The sequence below is a fragment of the Leucopleurus acutus genome (assembly GCF_964270905.1).
Source record: "Leucopleurus acutus genome assembly, chromosome: 1".
Taxonomy (NCBI): domain Eukaryota; kingdom Metazoa; phylum Chordata; class Mammalia; order Artiodactyla; family Delphinidae; genus Leucopleurus; species Leucopleurus acutus.
This window is the reverse complement of record NC_139142.1, coordinates 144655596-144676842: the sequence shown is the minus strand read 5'-3', so window position 1 is coordinate 144676842 and position 21247 is coordinate 144655596. Positions and strand designations below refer to the sequence as shown.

Sequence of the window (21247 nt, the reverse complement as noted above, 5' to 3'; positions counted from 1 at the left end):
TTGTTTGCATTAAGCATTTAATAAATGGTATATAGCTTATATGCATTGCCATTCTCAAATTATGCTTTGTCTTTATAAAGCTCCAAACTACAAGAACTTTTTAAGATATTATTAAAAAGAATTATTTGAAACTAGGGAGATGCAACTGCAGTTAAGAATTCTAACACCCTAACTGGACCCACCAAGTGAGTGGCCCCTCACAGAACGGGGCCTGTGATGTAGGCCTGGCCTTGCAGGACTGGCCCACCTGAAAGCTGTATGTGCCAGTTCTGGAGGCTAAAAACTGAGACTAGTGTCAAAGCACTGAAAACTCTATTCTATTATACAACTACTTTAAGTTAGTTCTAAGCAAGGTCCTTGCCTGATTCATCCTTTTTGGGGCCCTCATAGTATGCAGCACAGAGCTGGCTGAGCACAGAGATGTCTAAATGAAGGGACAACTGTCTTCCTTGTTTCAAGGAGCATATACAAGAATGTACATCTGTGGAACATGCTAACACATTAATTAACCACATTTCCCACTATTCTGCTTTTGTAAACACTCATTAGAATGACTAGGGGTGGGAACCCCATCCCCCAGTTAAAGATCAAGTATCTTGTAAATTCATATTGTTATTTCAGATTCAAACTCAGGACTACGGGATTTTTTCTTCAAACTCTTCTATCAACATATAACAGCTCTCTTTCCTCTCTTTGACACTGAGAATCCTGGTCCTTAAGAGCAGCAACGATGACAGAGTTAGAATATCCATAATTACTTATTTGCTTTATGCTACATTATAACACACAGCAGTTTGAGAATAACAAAATTAATAGTACACTAATTATGATTACTGAAAACAGTTAAAAATATTTTGGCATATGCCATACCTATTCCTCACCTCCAAAGAGGCTGTACTAGCTACACTGTCAGAACATACAATCATCTCATACTACACTCTCCCTCTTAATCTTCTTTAGTTTTAGTGCCATAATTATATATTTAATGTTCACTATCAGTCCACATGTCAATGTATCTATATTCATTACTTGTCTGAAGCTTGTTCTCTATTAGACTCCTTAGCAAGGTCTTGTGGGAACAATATTCCCTGAGTTCTTGCATATTGATAAGTGTCTGTCCCTTTTATAAGGGAAGGTCAATTTTGCTGAATATAAACTCCTTGGCACGTATCTTCTTTTCTTGAGTATATTAAAAATGTTACTTCATTTCCTTCTGAAATAAAACACTGATATTGAAAAGTCTAATGATAAATGAATTTTCTTTCATTTATATATCATGTGCTCTTTTGCACTTTCAATATGTAATTTTAAAATTTGAAGTACAATTTATACACAGTTACCATTTACCCTTTTTAGTGCACAGAGTTTTGACAAATGAATTCAGCAGTGAAACCACAACCACAATAAAGATATAGAACCATCATCTCCCAAATTCCCCTGGATGGTTACTTTCTAGTCATCTCCTCTCCTAACCCCTGACTATCACATATCTGTGTTCTAATTCTGTAGTTTTGCCTTTTTCAGTCATAGAAATCGAATCATTCCATATGCAGCCTTTTGACTCTGGCTTCTTTCACTTAGTACAATGCATCTGAGATTCATCCGTGTTGCTGCATGCATAGATAGTCTGTTCCTTTTTATTTCGGAATAGTATTTAATTGCATAGATACTTTCCATGCTTATGAATTGCTTATTCATTTACCAGTTGAAGAATATTTGGGTTGTTTCAAGTTTGGGGCAATTATGAATAAAGCTGCTATAAACATTCATTTACAGGTTTTTGTGAGCACATATTTTGTTTTATTTCTCTGGGGTAACTAGGAGTGGGACTGCTGGGCCATATAGTAAGTATATATTTAATATTATGAGAGACTTACACACTGTTTTCCAAAGTGGCTGTTCCATTGTGCATCCCACTAGTAGTGTAAGTAAGAGAGTTACAATTGCTCTGTATGCTCACTGGCACTTGGTAGTATCAGTTTTCTTTTTTATGAAATTTTAGTAGGTATGATGAAGTCTCTTCTTGTGGTTTGAATTTGTATTTCCTAATGAGGTAGAGCATCTTTTCATACACTTACTTGCCATCTGTGTGTCTTCTTCGGTGAAGTATCTATTCAAATCTTTTGCCCATTTATTACCTTTTATTCCGTAATGTATCCAAAGCACATAAAACACTTCCTGGTCTATACATACCGGGAACTAAAAAATAAACACTGACAACAGAGCGAATGAATGTAATACTCTCTTCCTCAACAAAAAAAGGTAGAGAAAGAACACTACCCAGCTTGCAAAACATGTGGAAAGTTCATGATTTTTAAATTTTTAAAACAAATAAAATCAGCTTTCATTTGCAAATCTTTTAGTATCAGATCTCTTAGTTCTTCTCTACAGAAAGTAGAAAGACTCTAGTGTATATTACTGAACCAGTGAATTTAAAATTATAAAACAACATGGAATGCTAACATGTAGTGTTAACAGAGAGTGCTATTTGATTATGCTTATAAAGTTATTTATTGAGGCAAGGGAGAAAATTTTCTAAAGCAGTCTCATTTTAATAATGTTCACTTGGTCTGTTGTACCAAATAGATTTTAGACATATAGTACTGATTAGAATAAAATAAACTGAATAAAAGTGAAGCAAAATAGTATTTAACATGGAAAATGTATTTGCAAAAAGTTCTATATGTGGTCTTGCATATATGGAAATCTTTTTAAGTGTTACTATTTTATTGATAAAATTTGAAGATATTGAATAAGCAAGTCTTGGTTAATAAGAAAATGTCTTCTCAGCAAGAAATCTGAGGACAGAAGAATGATGCAGAAAATTTAATAAGGAAGAGATGATTCAGTTTTGATATTTTTGTGACCACAAAGAATGTGGACTTGTGACAGAATTTGGAGGTATTTTTACAGTGGACATTTGGATCCGTGTGAGCTGCGGACAAAGAGGAAAACTTTTCCCACTGGCACAGTGATGACTAGTGTAAATCCACACTGCCTTCTCTACCTCTGACTCCCTCCATTCTGACGCTAGAACACTGAGGGTGGGCGGGGATAGCAGGGGGGCCAACATCCAGGAATTGCAAATCAAGACAGCTCAAGGGGTCTTGAAGAGACGCTAATAATGCTGCCGACCAACCGATCTTTACTATGGGTATGTAAGTTAGGTGCATCCTACACTTCAGTTTGCATCAAAATTCAATGTAACAATCACAAATGATTATTACATTGCATATCATATTCTACAATGTAACATTTTAATAACACTGAGAGTAATTTTTTAATTAAATGATTTTCCTAAGTATAATGATGTCTCAGAGCAGGAGTAAGAAACTTTCAAGTGGATATGTTATTTCAAGGGTTCTTCTTTAATTGGTGAATTTGGGACAATTAGATAGGCAATTTAATTATTCCACAGAGACATATTCTAATTTTAAACGTGAAACCATATATATTTTAAGCACAACCTAATTAGACTTTCTACATTTCCTAAAATTAATCTCCCACTGAGAAGGTGTTATGTTTCAAAGATTACAAAAATATATTTAAAAATGTAGGATGAACATCAAATTAAAACATTAATTTTAAAGTCTAGTGTTAAACTCTGTCTTGTCTAATAACAAGACAGTTATGATTAGCAAGTCTTTAGATATGTTCTTACGTAGGATCTGGTTATATAATTTTAAAGTCACAATTAAACATGTTGGCTCTGGAGAAGACCCCAGGTGGTTTGCAATGTTAAACAGCAGATTAAAGTCGACACAACTAATTTCTTTACTTTAATCTTATTAGTGGTACAACAGCTGTCAACTGTAACCATTTGTGTTCAGCCTTCCGAGGCATAAACAAAATGCCTCAATATGTCAAATGGAGATGAGTATTTATCAATCACTATGGCTAATTAGCTTGCAAAACAATGTTTTTACTTTTATTGTCTTGGGGAAAGTTATTCACTTCTAGTAAACCTTGATCTAAAAATAGACATTTAGAATTATATTACAATAATCCTGCCTAGAAATAAGGAATTGCTTATTAACAGTGGATTGTATCCTAAATTTCACCCACACTGGCAAATACCATTTTATTAACACTTAATGAGGGGCTATAACGTAGCAGATACATGGGGTGGCGCATGATTTCCACCTCTATAGTACCCACATCTGTTACTGATGGGAAATAAGTCTTATGATAAATTTGTCCATATTTGCCACCTGATTTAAGTCATGAGAAGGGTGTTTAAGGTAACACAGAAACATTGCACTGCTTTTTTAGACCTCATTGCTAGATCTTCTCTGAACATTTTGTCTCATACATACAGATAGTTACAAGTGGTTTTGGTTCATCTTTCCCAATTTCTGTTAGATCATTCCTGTTGTCCCTCTTTGGCTCCTAACCTGTTAGGAGGGAAAAATCATTCCACAAGCATTTTCTGTACCCACACCAATAAGCCACTACAATAATTGGTTTAAAAACCTTAAACCAATCAACCAAACAATACCACCTCCACCAAAAGTAAAAAACTAAACAAATAAACTAAATAACAGCAATAAAAAAACCCCAAGCTACTCACAGGAATGATGACAGTAATTTTTATAAGGTATCAAAGAAATATGCAATTTTTATTAAATTTTTAAAAGTTAAATATTCACATATCAGAAACAGAAGTATAGCCATCATTACCCTGTAAATACCAGCTTTGTAAGAGATCCACTGAGGACCCTTACAGACTCAAACAAATTAAATCACACTTTCTGCATACACCTTCAATAATTCAATTTTTTTTTGCTGTGTGGTGTAGAGTAACTTACTGATTAGTCTTATCTTTCCCGGTGTGATGTAAGCTCTTTGAAGAGAAAAATCTCACATATCTCAGAAGGAATTTAACAAATACCTGAAGACTGATAATATCTCTCTTTGGTGATACCATGTAGGCAATAAGGTAGAGAAGGAAGAGTACCAGAATAGAATGCGCAGTCCTAGCTGCCAGTGTGATAACTGATGGTAAATCATTCAGTCTTTTTAAGCCTTAGTTTCTTCATTTATATAATGTGATAAATTGGTGAAGACAAGCCAAAAACTCTGTTAAATAAATGTAATATATTTATAAAACAGTTTTATTACTCTTGTATTTCTGACAATGCCAAGTGTTTTGCAGGGATTCAAAACAGCTTCTTTGTAAAGGTTCTGTCTCTCACTCATCTTTTACCCACAATACTAAACAAAGTACTACGCACATGGCAATAAAAGAATATATTAAATGACAGAATTCCTCTTTGGTTAAAATAGCAAAAGCAATACGGGCTTAAATTAAGGTAGTGGCAGCACTAATAGAAAGATGAGTGAATGAAAGAGATATAAACTTTTCTTGCCAAAATGTAAAATAAATAAGGAATAAATACCTTTTACTTTTCCCTGAATTAGTCATTTTGTCCAATTCCATCAGACTTAATTATTTTTGATATTGTACTGACAGTGTTCTAATATCTTTTCCTCTTATTAGAACATTTGTGCCCTAAGAATATCAAAATGTGTACAGCTTCCCAAGCACATCCTATTATTTCAGGCCTCCATGATCTTGCGCATGCTGTGCTCTCTGCCTAGTAGGATTTGTTAATTTGGCAAACTCTGAATCTATCTTTTAAAACCCAATTTAGATGGCATATCCTACAGGAGAGATTCTGTGTCCTCCTATGGCAGTTAATTACTCCATCCTTCATGCTATCTCTGTACTTGGTGCATACTTCTATAGTTATGTTTAGCACATCACACTAAATTACCTAGTCCCTTGTTTAGCTCACCTCTTAATGAATGAGCCTGCTGAGGGTATGGACAATGTTTTATTTCCACAAGTCTACTGCTCAGCACACAACTCTCAATCAGAATTGTACAAACCTCCTAGGTATGTGTGTAAAGGTATAATAACATATTTGGTTGTCACAATGACTGAGGGCAGAGGTATTTAATGGGCTATTACACACCTTGCAGTGTGCAGGGCAATCCCGCATTCTGACCCAGTGCCACTGGTATCCCATGCTAGAGTGTGACAATTCACAAAGCCCTTTCCTACATATTAGCATTTCACCTTCACAACAACCCTGTGAGATAGAAATCTTTCCCCCATTTCCCAGATGAAAAATACTACAGCACAATAAGGTCTTAAGAGACAGGTCTCACATTAAATACTGGCAAAGCTGGTATTTGAACTCTAATGCTCTGACTCTAAACCCCAGCTGAGTTTAATCCATTAGTGCATTATATTCCCTTTTCTCTAATTCTAAATACAGATATTCCTGGCTTCAGTTCTAGAACTAATCAAGTGGGAAAGTGAATATGTTTATAGAAGTAGATTTTAGCCTAAAATACATTATGTGTTAGACTGTGTACATATTTGTAAAATGTGATATTATAATCTTCATCCTATTTAGGTGTTTCTCAAGAATCTAAGTCCCAGACAGTAACAAAAGAAAAGAGGTTACAAAGTTAGCAAATTGCTACATAGTTCATAATTCTGAAAGTGCTACAGAGTATTTCAGTAGGACTGCTGTGTTACACTGTCTAGAACACCAAAGGACTTGGTCACAAACTCTACATCAATTGTTTAGTGCATTGACACTTTCCTCACAGAAATACACTGCTGATTTTAGAAGGAAATTAATAAGAAAATAGGATTCACTTAATAGAAATTAGCTTTACAACCATCTTTGCTGGAATGCATAAATTTGAAAAACTGAGAGAGATTTGTATTTACATTAACTCAAATGTCAATGCTGAGAACTATTTATATGAATTTTTATTTTCACTAAGGCAATAACCTGAACTCTGAATCAATAGCTAGGCTTGATGAAAATGATTCCCTGGAGAAGGCATTAAAGGAAATAGCAAGCAAGTTAGAGCCTCAAATAAGTTGTGAGTAACGTCCCAGGAGTTATTTACCAGTGACAGTTCAAGTTAAAGATTTTCTTAAGTAGACACGTAACCAAAACTGTTCAACCAACAAAATATTACCTGAGAACTTTCTACATGGAAAGAAAATGCCTTAATGTAGACTGGGCTAAGAAAAAAGTTTCAAAACTGCAAATTTTATCAGAAAACATGAATTTTGGTAAAACAACAACCCCATCTAGAATAAAGTTTTGCATTTCTTATTGGGAAAGAGAGAGAGAGAGGAATAGGATGATGCAATGCCCTGAAACTTGCATCAGGTACTTGACTATGTCATGCTTTGGGATAGATGTTTAATAATATGGAGATATTGTGTGGTTTCCCTGAGAAGAACAAAATTGCAAGTCCAAAAAAAGCTTGAACTGAAATAAGTCAACGTTTTTCTTCCTTCTTTTAAGTACTATAAAAATGACTTAACAAAAAAACATTTGTCTTTTACCAATGCTATATCTTTCTCCTAGCAGTTGAAACTGCACCGTTAAATCTTAAAATAAAGGCATATTATTCAGTTCTTAAAAATATAATAAAGCTTTACCTTGTAGTATAGGATTAACATTCTGACCTGCATCATGCTGTCAGGACTTGAGTGGGGGGTTGGGGGGTGGTGACTGCTCTTGCAATCTCCTCACATTCAAAACATCTTAACCTCAGCTTCAAAACAGGCAACTGGTTCTAATTTCAGAAGATAACTGGTACACTGATTAAGTTCATCATGAACAAACATTTTTCATTAAAAAGTTGGACTATGGTCCATTATGATCAAGTCTGAGAAAATAGAGTCTAAGAAAATATACTTCTAGTTTTTGTAAAAATAAGACAGTGTTACTGGGATTCAAACTAAGTTCTAATTATAAAGTTAATAATGAGGTAATCAATCTGTGACCCAAGGGCCAACCAAGAAAGTTAACACTTGAGGGCTATAAAGAACATGAGTAGTACTGTTACTTGTTCTTGCAGAACTTATGTATTGTTATTAAAGAACAATACACAATACATTTTCTAATCTGTGATCCTGAAAATAAGCTCTGCACTCTAGAGTATGTTACTTGAAGTGTGCTTACCTTAGCATCCAGGGACAGAATGTTTAATGTATATAATTTTCTATACAGATTCTCCAAACTGGGGTTAGGAGAAAAAAGGAAAGTTCTGCCAGTCCCAGCTTGTAGAAACATTTAATGTTCATAAAGAACTATACCCTAGAGAACTTGTAAAACGTGCTTTCTCTATTTCTACTTTAAAACATGGGCATTCATTCATTCTTTCTTGGTATGAAAGAATTTAGGAAAACAATTCTATGAGGTTGCAAGGAAGGTTCTATATCATAGTCCCATATTTTCAACCCAATCTAAGTTTTAAAAAATCTTTAATATTTGTATTTAAAAGTATCAGGCTCTAGGTTGGAAGGGACAGAAATTTACTCAAAATATGTCAAGTAAAAAGAGGCATTTACTGTAAGGCTGTTGGGAACTTTCACGTGACTCCAGGAGAAAATGAACTACCACACTTCAGGAGGGCAGGAACAATGCCAGCTCTGTGGACTGGGCCTACTCTCATTTCCAGCCCCCTTTTCTCTTATGAAGCAGTTTTGGTCTCCTCCTTTCCCCCCAACTGGCCTTCATTAGTCCTGCTAAACTTGGAGTGAACATAGCCCTGTAATGACCATCCCAGAAGTTATTCTACATGATTTTTCAAATTCAAACACACATACACACAAAAAATAGGTTGGAGTTTTATAATTTTCCAACTGCAAATCCCTGAGAGAGAAACTTGACTGGCCCAGTTTAATTTTGGGGGCTGCGTTTTAAGCCTGATACTGCTGGCTGGTCTATAGATTGGCTGCTTTTGAGTCAAATGTCCATTCTTGGTTTAACCAGCTACGGCCATTGGGGGAAACACCCTATGGCGTAAAATATAGCTGCTTAGAAGAGGCACAGCTGCAATGCCTAGAACATGTAGTATTTATAAAACCCAGAAAAAGGGAACAACGAATAGGAATGGAGTTGAGGCGAATATGAAGTGAATATGACAAGCCAAGAAGAAATAAAGGGTAGTAGGGAAGGAAGCTCATGGTGAAAACAGGTTAACAGAGTCTGGATTGTGTTACAAACTGAAGAGAAAGGCAAAGATTTAACAGTAGATGAGCTCCAAAGAGAACAGACACGTGAGTCAAGAGACCAGAATAAGAAGCAAGCTATAGGCCAGGCACACGAGGCCAGGCATCTGAGGAAACTAAGTTTGCAGACATTAGATACGTAACAAAACGTTCCTTTTATGAAGAGCTTACATATACCACCAGGCTCGCTACTCCACCAAGGTAACACAGCAGGCTAGTACTAATGATATTTAGAGTTTAACCCACCTCATTTCCCTGTAAGTTCCCTAAGGACAAGGTCTATTTCAAATGGTTCCTAGATGTGGCAATCCCATTCCCATGTCCATATGTACATACAACTGATCCCAAGAAAGGAATCCCTAGAGAACAGTTTCCCTGGGTATCAGGATCAGAAGCCCTACGTCATGTACCTGCTTCTGGTATACAACGGGATATCCCTTTTCCACTATGAAATGAACTGCATCAGTCGCTACCCTGTGAGTATCACTAGACCAAGAAAAAGGAACAGACACCTTTAGGGATGAAACCTCAATAATCATGGGAGAGTAATTCCGAACACTCTGCCATTTGGAAAGAAGAAACACTCTTTGAAAAAAGAGTATCATGGCTCTCTTTCAGGTTGCAGTCATGCCCCAAACATTGTTGCTCCTGACCCTCATTCTGGCAGCGGTCACGTACATGGCTTCCGGCGACTGTGAGGAGTGAACAAGGGAAGCCACGCAAAGCATCTGACACAGGGACTGGCACTGAGGAGGCTCTCAATAAATGTTAAGTTCTGCCTCCCCACCAACTTCAAAGGATCAAGCAAACGCAATATTGCCAAGTAGATAAATTGCATAAGTTTATGTTATTTTACTTTGGAGAATAAATTTGTGATCTTCCTAGTAAGCAAGGCTCTACCTCACATCATCCTAAACTTATTTATTTTTACTGTATTCAGTGACTATTGTTCTACCTGAGACTGATTTACTAGATAGATAAATGTATATACTCTAAAGAAGCAAAAAAGCAACTTAATTTGTTTGATGTGAATAGAGAGGTATACTTTATAAAGGCCACAGCAGCAGGAAGAATTTATTTTTCATCATAGATTAAAACAGGGGTAATCTTATATAAACCTGTGTACTCTGATTCTAAAGCTGTGATAAGGACAACAACCAAGAATATAGTTGTAGCATTCCCTTTGACCTTTTGAGGAAAGAAGTTATAGATATAAGATATACAAATCCACAGAAGTTTAAAGATGGAATAAAAACATATTGCCTTAAGTCTAGCTAACAGAGTGGTCAAAATCAGTAGGGCCTTATTTGGCTAAGATTGAGATGTGATCATATTTTAAGTCCACAGAGTCAAGTATTTGAAGCAGTGTGCTCTTTTACTGCTTTACTTCCGTGTCTCAGAAAATGAATTCATTCATGTATTCAAATGATATTTACTAAGATATCATATGATTTATAAGTAATGTATTTACTATGGTCTCTGATCCCAAGGAATTACAGTATCTCTGAGGAGAAGATAACACAACGAATGGAGTACTTGGCAACATTAATAAAGTGCTAAATTGGACTATTCTCTAAACTGTTTGATATTTCTTCAATATTTAGATGAAGATACATATCTTTTACAGATCAACTTCAGGAGTGGCACAAAGTTAAAGAAAAAGAAACTAAATTAGAGGCCAAATCAGGATCCAAAAATGATCTTGACAGGCTGGGCCAAAATTAACCAGGATGAAGTTTGGACTTAGGGTGAAAGAAACAAATGACCAAGTAAAATTAATAGATCATAGATTCTTAGAACCCAAAGTGACACAGACTTAGGGATTTAAAGTTCAATAATTAAGTAGGGTAAGTGGAGTCAAGACAACAACAACTACCAAAAAACCCCCATTGATATTAACTAAGTGCTTGCTTTGTGCAGAGCACTTAATAAATACACACACTTTTAGCAGTCAACAAGCCCTACCCTACATGGTAGGGTTACCATTTAACTGAGGTTCTGTTATAACAAGCAATTTAGCCCATGATCCCATAGCTACCAAGTGGAAAGCAGAGATTTAAGCTCAGATCTGACTGCAGAGCCTGTCTGTTCTCCATTATACCATGTGGTCTGCACTGCTCCATGTTGATAAGACTACTTACATATAAAAAAATTGTGTCCAGAGGGACAATGGAGGAAGAGAAGCAAGGCTGATGGAGAAGAAAGAGGGGCTGGTTAGTTCTGCTACAGAACAACCTAGAGCAGCTTAGAGAATAAAATAGTTAAGTAGAATAGCTTAACTATTTGGCCCCTTTATTGTCCATGAGTACCTGTCAAGAACTAGAAATACCAGATAAGTAAAAGGCAACCTGGGAAAGACAGCCCAGTATCATTTTTGGTGTTCCAAAAGGTTTGCTGGCTTCTTTATGAAATATGAACATTTACTGCTGCCTGAAAAGGGCTTGGAGATGTGGAATGCCAGCAAGTGTCAACTCTCACTTCTGTTATCATTGCCACTATGTAAATATACTACAAAAACACAACACAAAGTTTAGGTCACAGCAGATCCATCTTCTTATTTACATAACATGGGGCATTACTTTAGCCCAAAGAAAATGACAAACTATCATTTATTTTCAAATATTAAAAGCTATGTTAAGAGGCAAACTAGTATATATAGAATGTATAAATAACAAGGTCCTAATAGCACAAGGAACTATATTCAATATCCTGTGATAAACCATAATGAAAAATAATATAAAAAAGAATGTACATATGTATAACTGAATCACCTTGCTGTACAGCAGAAATTAACACAACACTGTAAATAAACTATACTTTGATTTAAAAAAAAAGCTATGTAAAACAACTGTTATTAGCCTAAACCAAAGGAAAGGTTAGAATATGTCATTCATTGTTTTGTACTTGTTTTCTCCAAGTAAAATTAGGAGGCAGAATAAATGAGTCATTCCAAAAGTAGATACAACATGAAATGAAAATTGCCTTGTTAAAAAAGAGGGGATATAGGTATACGTATAACTGATTCACTTTGCTGTACAGTAGAAGCTAACACAACATTGTAAAGCAACTATACTCCAATAAAAATTCAAAAGAAAAAAAAAGAAAGAAAATTGCCTTGTTTCATGGTGATCTTTCCTGGCACTGAAAACAATTTTACTGGAGCACATTTGTTAAAAAGGTTGATTTTAGAATACCATATCCCGACCAAGTCCTTTCAGTAATAACTGATAATATATATATATTAATTGAAGTATAGTTGATTTACAATATTGTGTTAGTTGTACAGCACAATGGTTCAGTCTTATCTATATATCTATAAATCTATAGCTCTATCTATCTATCTATATCTTCTTTTTCAGATTCTTTTCCTTTATAGGTTATTATGAAATATTGAGCATAGTCCCCTGTGCTATACATTAGACCCCTATTGGTTATCCATTTTATACATAGTAGTGTATATATGTTAATCCCAACCTCCTAATTTATACCTCCTCTACCCCTTTCCCCTTTGGGAACCATAAGTTTGTTTTCTATGTCTGTGGGCCTATTTCTGTTTTGTAAATAAGTTCATTTGTATCTTTTTTTTTGATTCCACATATAAGTGATATCATATGATAACTGTCTTTGCCTGGCTTATTTCACTTAGTAGGATAATCTCTAGGTCCATCCATGTTGTTGCGAATGGCATTATTTCATTCTTTTTCGTGGCTGAGTAATATTCCATTGTACATGACAAACCCACAGTTAATATCATACTCAATGGAGAAAAGCTGAAAGCATTTCCTCTAAGATCAGGAATAAGACAAGGATGTCCACTCTGACCACTTTTATTCAACATAGTTTTGGAAGTCCTAGCCACAGCAATCAGAGAAGAAAAAGCAATAAAAGGAATCCATGTTGGAACAGAAGAAGTAAAACTGTCAGTGTCTGCAGATGACATTATACTATACATAGAAAATCCTAAAGACGCTACCAGAAAACTACTAGAGCTCATCAATGAATTTGGTAAAGTTGCAGGACACAAAATTAATACACAAAAATCTGTTGCATTTCTATACACTAACAGTGAAAGATCAAAGAGAAGAATTACGAAAACAATTCCATTTACCATTGCATCAAAAAGAATAAAATACCCAGGAATAAATCTACCAAAGGAGGCAAAAGACCTGTACTCTGAAAACTATAAGACACTGATGAAAGAAACTGAAGACGACACAAACAGGTGGAAAGATATACCGTGTTCTTGGATTGGAAGAATCAATATTGTTAAAATGAGTATACTACTCAATGCAGTCTACAGATTCAATGCAATCCCTATCAAACTACCAATGGCATTTTTCACAGAATTAGAACAAAACATTTTACAATTTGTATGGAAACACGAAAGACTCTGAATAGCCAAAGCAATCTTGAGAAAGAAAAACGGAGCTGGAGGAATCAGGCTCCTTGACTTCAGACTATAATACAAAGTTACAGTAATCAGAATAGTATGGTACTGGCAAAGAAACAGACATGTAGATCAATGGAACAGGATAGAAAGCCCAGAAATAAACCAATACACCTATGGTCAATTAATCTACAACAAAGGAGGCAAGAATAGCCAATGGAGAAAAGACAGTCTCTTCAATAAGCGGTATGGGGAAAAGTGGACAACTACATGTAAAATAATGAAATTAGAACATTCTCTAACACCATACACAAAAATAAACTCAAAATGGGTTAAAGACCTAAATGTAAGACTGGATACTATAAAACTCCTGGAGGAAAACATAGGCAGAACATTCTTTGACATAAATTGCAGCAATGTCTTTTTGGAGCCATCTCTGAGAATAATGGAAACAAAAACAAAAATAAACAAATGGGACCTAACCAATGATAATTTGAAAAGGATTCAAGCAGGTTTATGGGCTTTCTCTGTTTCTAAAAAAAAGAAAAACAACCCAGTGAAGATTCAGAAAGGTTTCAAAAATTTAAATTTTCATAAGTGGGTATAATTCTCAATTTCACACTAAAAAATTCTGCTGGAAGCAAAATATTCACTCAGAGGGAGTTACCTAGCAATAATTATAGGACAACTGCTGAGGTACCATGTGTAGTAAAAAGGAAGATGGGCAAATTGGTGAGGAAAGAGGATCAGGGAGTTGATTTTTCCACTCACAGAGCTCTGGGGCTGTAGGGGCAGTGAAGCATTAGGCTTGCAGTCATAGGTGACCCACATGATAAATGTTACTAGACAGTGGCTGCAACTTCTCAAATCTTTTCCTGTTTATTGCTGAGAAAAATGAACTACTGTAGGATAGTAAAAAAAAAAAAAAAAAAAACAAAAAACAGTGAGAAACAAAATACAGTCTCTCTAGGTAAGAGCCATGAAAGGCCACAGGAAGCAGAAAACAAAATGCGCTAAGGTGGCAGAAGTTTCATGATGATGAGGGCTGGGAGCTCAACAGGGATAGAAGGGGAGGATCTGGGCAAGTTGAGAGCAAAGGAAGTCCCAAGGCCAGAGAGCAGTTAGAAGGAATATGAAAAAGTCACTGACTCAGGCCCACAAGTGTGCTTTGAGTCTACATTTAAATCTAATGTAGTTGTGGCATTTTTCTTGCCTGTCTCCAAGTAAGCAGCATAACCCTAATTCATTAGCCCGGAGAAGTGAGGCTAGTTTAGAAAGTAGAGTCATGATCTTGAGCTGTGCTAACAGGAGAATCTTAGAGTCAATGCTAGATGCCCACAGCCCTGAGTGCTGGCCTCACTCAGTAAGCAGTACCTGGCTGAAAACACAAACTTATTGGCCTAAGATGAGATGAAGAAACAAACTCTCAATCCTGGCACTGTGGCCAGCTGAGAAGCACTGATCTGGACTTTCAGGATTCCATGGCTCCTTTCCAAAGCAGGTGTGCTAATTCTTACTTAGGTCTTTTTGGGAACTATGGAAACCTCTTCTGTTCCCTAAACAAGAGGCACAAATAAGCACCAGAACATGCCCTCTGCCACAATGACAAAGGTAGCTTTGGGGAAATAGGCATTTCATCTAGGTTACCATTAAGGGAGCTCAGGGTCATGCGTGCTGCAACCTACCAGAAAACAAACAAAACAACAACAACAACAATGAAACCAAAAAACAAAACAAAAACTATAGGTGCAGTTAAGATGAACAATATGAATTATTAACAGTTATGAAAAGCACTGTCCCAAAGAATCAAATGTCATTTCCTTTCTTACCTCAAACATTTTATTGTATTTCATTCTTTCCTTCTTCTCTCTCTCTCTGACAATTAATATACATTGAGGGCTGACAACATGCCAAGCAACACACTGTCAATAAAGTCTACTTTGATAAGGAGTAGCAACTCTTCTGGGTTAGAACATCTATTTGTGTGTTATAACTGCCCCATGTACGGTTTTCTGCTCCAAAGAAAGATATCCTGACTTTAAAGGACACCTATACATTCTTTCATTAATCTCTACTTTGTCAGTAGAGCAAAACCACCCAAACTAACTCAGTATCAAAGTCTGTACTTAGAAATCTCTCACGTCAAATAGATAACACTGTCTTGAACCAGGCAAGATTACTACTTTAAAAACTGTCACCTAATATTTATATAACACTTTAAGGTTTACAAAGAACTCTCACATACATTATTACTTCAACTGATCCCCACACTGTGAGGTGAATATGATTACCCCTGTTTGACCAAATGAGGAAACAGACGCAACAAGATTAAGGCACTTGTCCCAATTCTCCCAACTAGTAACCAGCAGAGGTAAAACTGGAATTCAGGTTTGTTTGACTCCAAAGCTGGTGCTATTTCTATTTTACCAAATGTCTCTCAGGAAGAAAGATAACATACTCTTGGAATTTTTTTTTTCTGTTGTATCCAGCACACAAATGAAGCACTCACTTTTATAGAGCTAATTCAATATTTAAAAGTTTCTCAGTGATATAACTGAACTTTTATCAAAACTCTCATTTAAACCCTGTAAATAAGAGTCTCCACAATCCAAAACTTGTGCATGTTACAACTCAGGAATACAATACTTCTGAAATAATGCTGTCTGCTACTACATCCTAGATGGCCAGGGACCAAAGGGTGATGTAAAAGAATAAGCAAGTAGATCTTGGGTCTAAAGGATGCACATGATCCTTACGACAGAGCAATTTGCAGTTAAAAGACCAAACTGCAATCCACTTCCCAACTATTTGGCTGGGACTCCAGACTATGGCAGTCTTGGCCTCAGACTGCTCTTCCTGTACGTTAGGGACTTCTTCAAATTTCACAGCTCAGGCCTTTGTCAATGTACTTACCTCCTTTTTTGTATGCAATACAAAAAGTTAGCTGTTATTACTACTCATTTCTGTTCAAATTTTGTAAGCAGTTAGAATTCTCACAAGTTCATCAGTTCTTCTTGATTTAGGATTAGAAAAGGTCACAGACCAAAGAAATTTCCTTCATAAGGCTTTTTAAGCTCAATTTGAGTTTTGTAAATGAAGTCGAGCACCTCTGTTTTTCTCCCTAATGGGGAGTGTAAGCTTTTGCTATTCAAGCCTGAATAAACACACAATTTTCCTGTGGTCCCCCATATGGAAACCATAGGGCAGAAATGACTCACAAGTGAAACGTGAAAGACAGATTAAAAAACTATACTTACTTAGGAGGAATTCGTGAAACTGTGTTCACATTTGTGACTGGGACCACTACTTGAAGAATGTGTTCAAGGGCTGTTAATCCACCAGCAACTTGAAATGCAATCTGATCTGCCACATTCTAAACAGAAATACAAAAAGAAATTAACCCCATTTCCCAGGCATAAAATTATAACCAAATGAAATATTTAGTTGTAGTGTGAAATATTCTGTTGGTTCAATTATTCTACAAACACTTATTGAATGCTTACTCAGTGCTAGGAACTATAGGCCAAAAGTGGTGAACAAAAAATCATAGCTGCTGTCCCCATGAAGCTTAAAATTTAGTGGATGAGACCAACATTAATCAAATAAATATAAATAAAACAATTTGAATTACAGTAAGTACTCTGAAGAAAAAGGAAAGGTGCTCTATGAGAACAGTGCGGGAATCAACTGTATATTGGGGAAAGGGGTCAGCACAGGCTTTTCTGAGAAAGTTGAGGTTTTGAGACAGGCAAAAGAAAAGGGAAAGGGATGAAGCACTCCAAGCATAGGAAAAAATCATTTCATACAGAAGTTTTTAGCAACACTTTTAAAAACTGGATTATTTTGTAATGTTAATTACCACTTAACAAGACAAACTGACTTCCACAAAGATTTCCTTTGCTAGAACTTTTTTCTTCAGTAATACAAGATAATCTAATAACTAACCAGTTAGATGTACCTTTTTTAAAAAAGGGGAGACCTTTAAGATGGTGGAGGAGTGAGACGTGGAGACCACTCTCCTCCCCACAAATACATCAGAAATACATCTACATGTGGAACAACTCCTTCAGAACACCTACTGAACGCTGGCAGAAGACCTTAGACTTCCCAAAAGGCAAGAAACTCCCCACGTACTTGGGTAGGGCAAAAGAAAAAAGAAAAAACAGAGACAAAAGAATAGGGACAGGACCTGAACCTCAGGGAGGGAGCTGTGAAGGAGGAAAGGTTTCCACACACTAGGAAGCCCCTTCACTGGCAGAGATGGGGGTTGGCGGGGGGGGGAAGCTTCTGAGCCACGGAGGAGATCGCAGCAACAGGGGTGCAGAGGGCAAAGCAGAGAGATTCCCGCACAGAGGATCGGTGCCCACCAGCACTCAACAGCCTGACAGGCTTGTCTGCTTACCCACCAAGGCAGGTGGGGGCTGGGAGCTGAGGCTCAGGCTTCTTCAGAGGTCGGATCCCGGGGAGAGGACTGGGGTTGGCTGCGTGAACACAGCCTGAAGGGGCTTAGTGCGCCACAGCTAGCTGGGAGGGAGTCTGGGAAAAAGTCTAGAACTGCCTAATAGGCAAGAGACCATTGTTTCAGGGTGCACGAGGAGAGGGGATTCAGAGCACCACCTAACTGAGCTCCAGAGATGGGTGCAAGCCGCGGCTATCAGCGCGGACACCAGAGACAGGCATGAAACGCTAAGGCTGCTGCTGCAGCCACCAAGAAGCCTGTGTGCAAGCACAGGTCACTATCCACACCTCCCCTCCCGGGAGCCTGTGCAGCCTGCCACTGCCAGGGTCCCGTGATCCAGGGACAACTTCCCCGGGAGAACACACGGCGCGCCTCAGGCGGGTGTAACGTCATGCTGGCCTCTGCCGCCGCAGGCTCGCCCTGCATTCGGTACCACTCCCTCCAACTGGCCTGAGTGAGCCAGAGCCCCCTAATCAGCTGCTACTTTAACCCCGTCCTGTCTGAGTGAAGAACAGACGCCCTCCAGCGACCTACACACAGAGGCGAGGCCAAATCCAAAGCTGAACCCCAGGAGCTGTGAGAACAAAGGAGAGAAAGGGAAACTTCTCCCAGCAGCCTCAGGAGCAGTGGATTAAATCTCCACAATAAACTTGATGTACCCTGCATCTGTGGAATACCTGAATAGACAATGAATCATCCCAAATTTGAGGAGGTGGACTTTGGGAGCAACTGTAGACTTGGAGTTCGCTTTCTGCATCTAATTTGTTTCTGGTTTTATGTTTATCTTAGTTTAGTATTTCGAGTTTATTATCACAGTAGATTTGTTTATTGATTTGGTTGCTCTCTTCCTTTATATATATATATATATCAAATATACATATGATATATATATCATATATATGATATATATCATATATATATTTGATATATATATCATATATAATATATATGATATATATATCATATATATATATATTTTTCTGTTTTCTCTTTTTGTGAGTGTGTATGTGTATGCTTTGTGTGATTTTGTCCGTATAACTTTGCTTTTACCATTTGTCCTAGGGTTTGGCCTGTCGGTTTCTTCTTTTTTTTTTTTTAGTGTGGTTTTTAGCGCTTGTTATCATCGGTGGATTTGTTTTTGGTTTGGTTGCTTTCCACTTTTTTTTTTTCTTAATTACTTTTTAATTTTTAATAATTTTATTTTACTTTTTATTTTAATAACTTTATTTTCCTCCCTCCCTCCCTCCCTCGCTTTCTCCATTTTCTTCTGAGCTGTGTGACTGACCAGGTCTTGGTTCTCTGGCCGGGTGTCAGGCCTGAGCCTCAGAGATGGGAGAGCCCAGTTCAGGACATTGTTCCACCAGAGACCTCCTGACACCATGTAATATCAAACAGCGAAAGCTCTCCCAGAGATCTCCATCTCAATACGAAGACCCAGCTCCACTCAAAGACCAGCAAGCTACAGTGCTGGCCACCGTATGCCAAACAACTAGCAAAACAGAAACACAACCCCACTCATTAGCAGAGAGGCTGCCTAATATCATAATAAGGTCACAGACACCCCAACACACACCACCAGACGCGGCCCTGCCCACCAGAAAGACAAGACCCAGCCTCATCCACCAGAACACAGGCACCAATTCACTCCACCAGGAAGCCTACACAACCCACTGAACCAACCTTACCCACTGGGGGCAGACACCAAAAACAACGGGAACTATGGACCTGCAGACTGCGAAAAGGAGACCCCAAACATAGTAAGTTAACCAAAAGGAGAAGACAGAGAAATACACAGCAGATGAAGGAGAAAGGTAAAAACCCACCAGACCAAACGAATGAAGAGGATATAGGCAGTCTAGCTGAAAAAGAATTCAGAGTAATGATAGTAAAGATGATCCAAAATCTTGGAAACAGAATGGAGAAAATACAAGAAACGTTTAACAAGGACCTAGAAGAACTAAACAGCAAACAAACAATGATGAACAACACAATAAATGAAATTAAAAATTCTCTAGAAGGAAGCAATAGCTGACTAACTGAGGCAGAAGAACGGATAAGTGACCTGGAAGATAAAATAGTGGAAATAACTACCCAGAGCAGAATAAGGAAAAAAGAATGAAAAGAATTGAGGACAGTCTCAGAGACCTCTAGGACAACATTAAATGCACCAACATTGGAATTATAGGGGTCCCAGAAGAAGAAGAGAAGAAAAAAAGGGACCGAGAAAATACTGAAGAGATTATAGTTGAAAATTTCCATAATATGGGAAAGGAAATAGTCAATCAAGTCCAGGAAGCACAGAGAGGCCCATACAGGATAAATCCAAGGAAAAACATGCCAAGACACATATTAATCAAACTGTCAAAAATTAAATACAAAGAAAACATATTAAAAGCAGCAAGGGAAAAGCAACAAACAACATACAAGGGAATCCCCATAAGGTTAACAGCTGAGCTTTCAGCAGAGACTCTACAAACCAGAAGGCAGTGGCAGGACATATTTACAGTGATGAAACGGAAAGAATTACAACCAAGATTACTCTACCCAGCAAGGATCTCATTCAGATTCGATGGAGAAATTAAAACCTTTACAGACAAGCAAAAGCTAAGAGAATTCAGCACCACCAAACCACCTTTACAACAACTGCTAAAGGAACTTCTTTAGGCAAGAAAAACAAGAGAAGGAAAAGACCTACAATAAGAAACCCAAAACAATTAAGAAAATGGTAATAGGAACATACATATTGATAACTACCTTAAATGTAAATGGATTAAATGCTCCAACCACAAGACATAGACTGGCTGAATGGATACAAAAACAAGACCAGTATATATGCTGTCTATAAGAGACCCACTTCAGACCTAGGGACACATACAGACTGAAAGTGAGGGGTTGGACAAAGGTATTCCATGTAAATGTAAACCGAAAGAAAGCTGGAGTAGCAATTCTCATATCAGACAAAATAGACTTTAAAATAAAGACTACTAAAAGAGACAAAGAATGACACTACATAATGATCAAGGGATCAATCCAAGAAGAGGATATAACAATTGTAAATATTTATGCACCCAACATAGGAGCACCTCAATACACAAGGCAAATGCTAATAGCGAGGAAAGGGGAAATCGACAGTAACACATTCATAGTAGGGGACTTTAATGCCCCACTTTCACCAATGGACAGATCATCCAAAATGAAAATAAATAAGGAAACACAAGCTTTAAATGATACATTAAAAAACATGGACTTAATTGATATTTATAGGACATTCCTTCCAAAAATAACAGAATCCACTTTCTTCTCAAGTGCTCATGGAACATTCTCCACGATAGATCATATCTTGGGT

At 37.1% G+C, this 21247-nt stretch overlaps 1 protein-coding gene across 1 annotated transcript in view; it reads right to left on the bottom strand.

Annotated features, from left to right (window-relative positions):
- SCAPER (S-phase cyclin A associated protein in the ER) overlaps positions 1 to 21247 on the bottom strand; it is a gene marked incomplete at its 3' end in the record, with an annotated part of 494945 nt that overhangs the window by 138192 nt on the left and 335506 nt on the right. The window contains exon 24 of the mRNA XM_082835986.1: positions 16700 to 16815. Coding sequence (XP_082692112.1) covers positions 16700 to 16815 — 116 coding nt within the window. The remainder of the gene's footprint in view (positions 1 to 16699; positions 16816 to 21247) is intronic.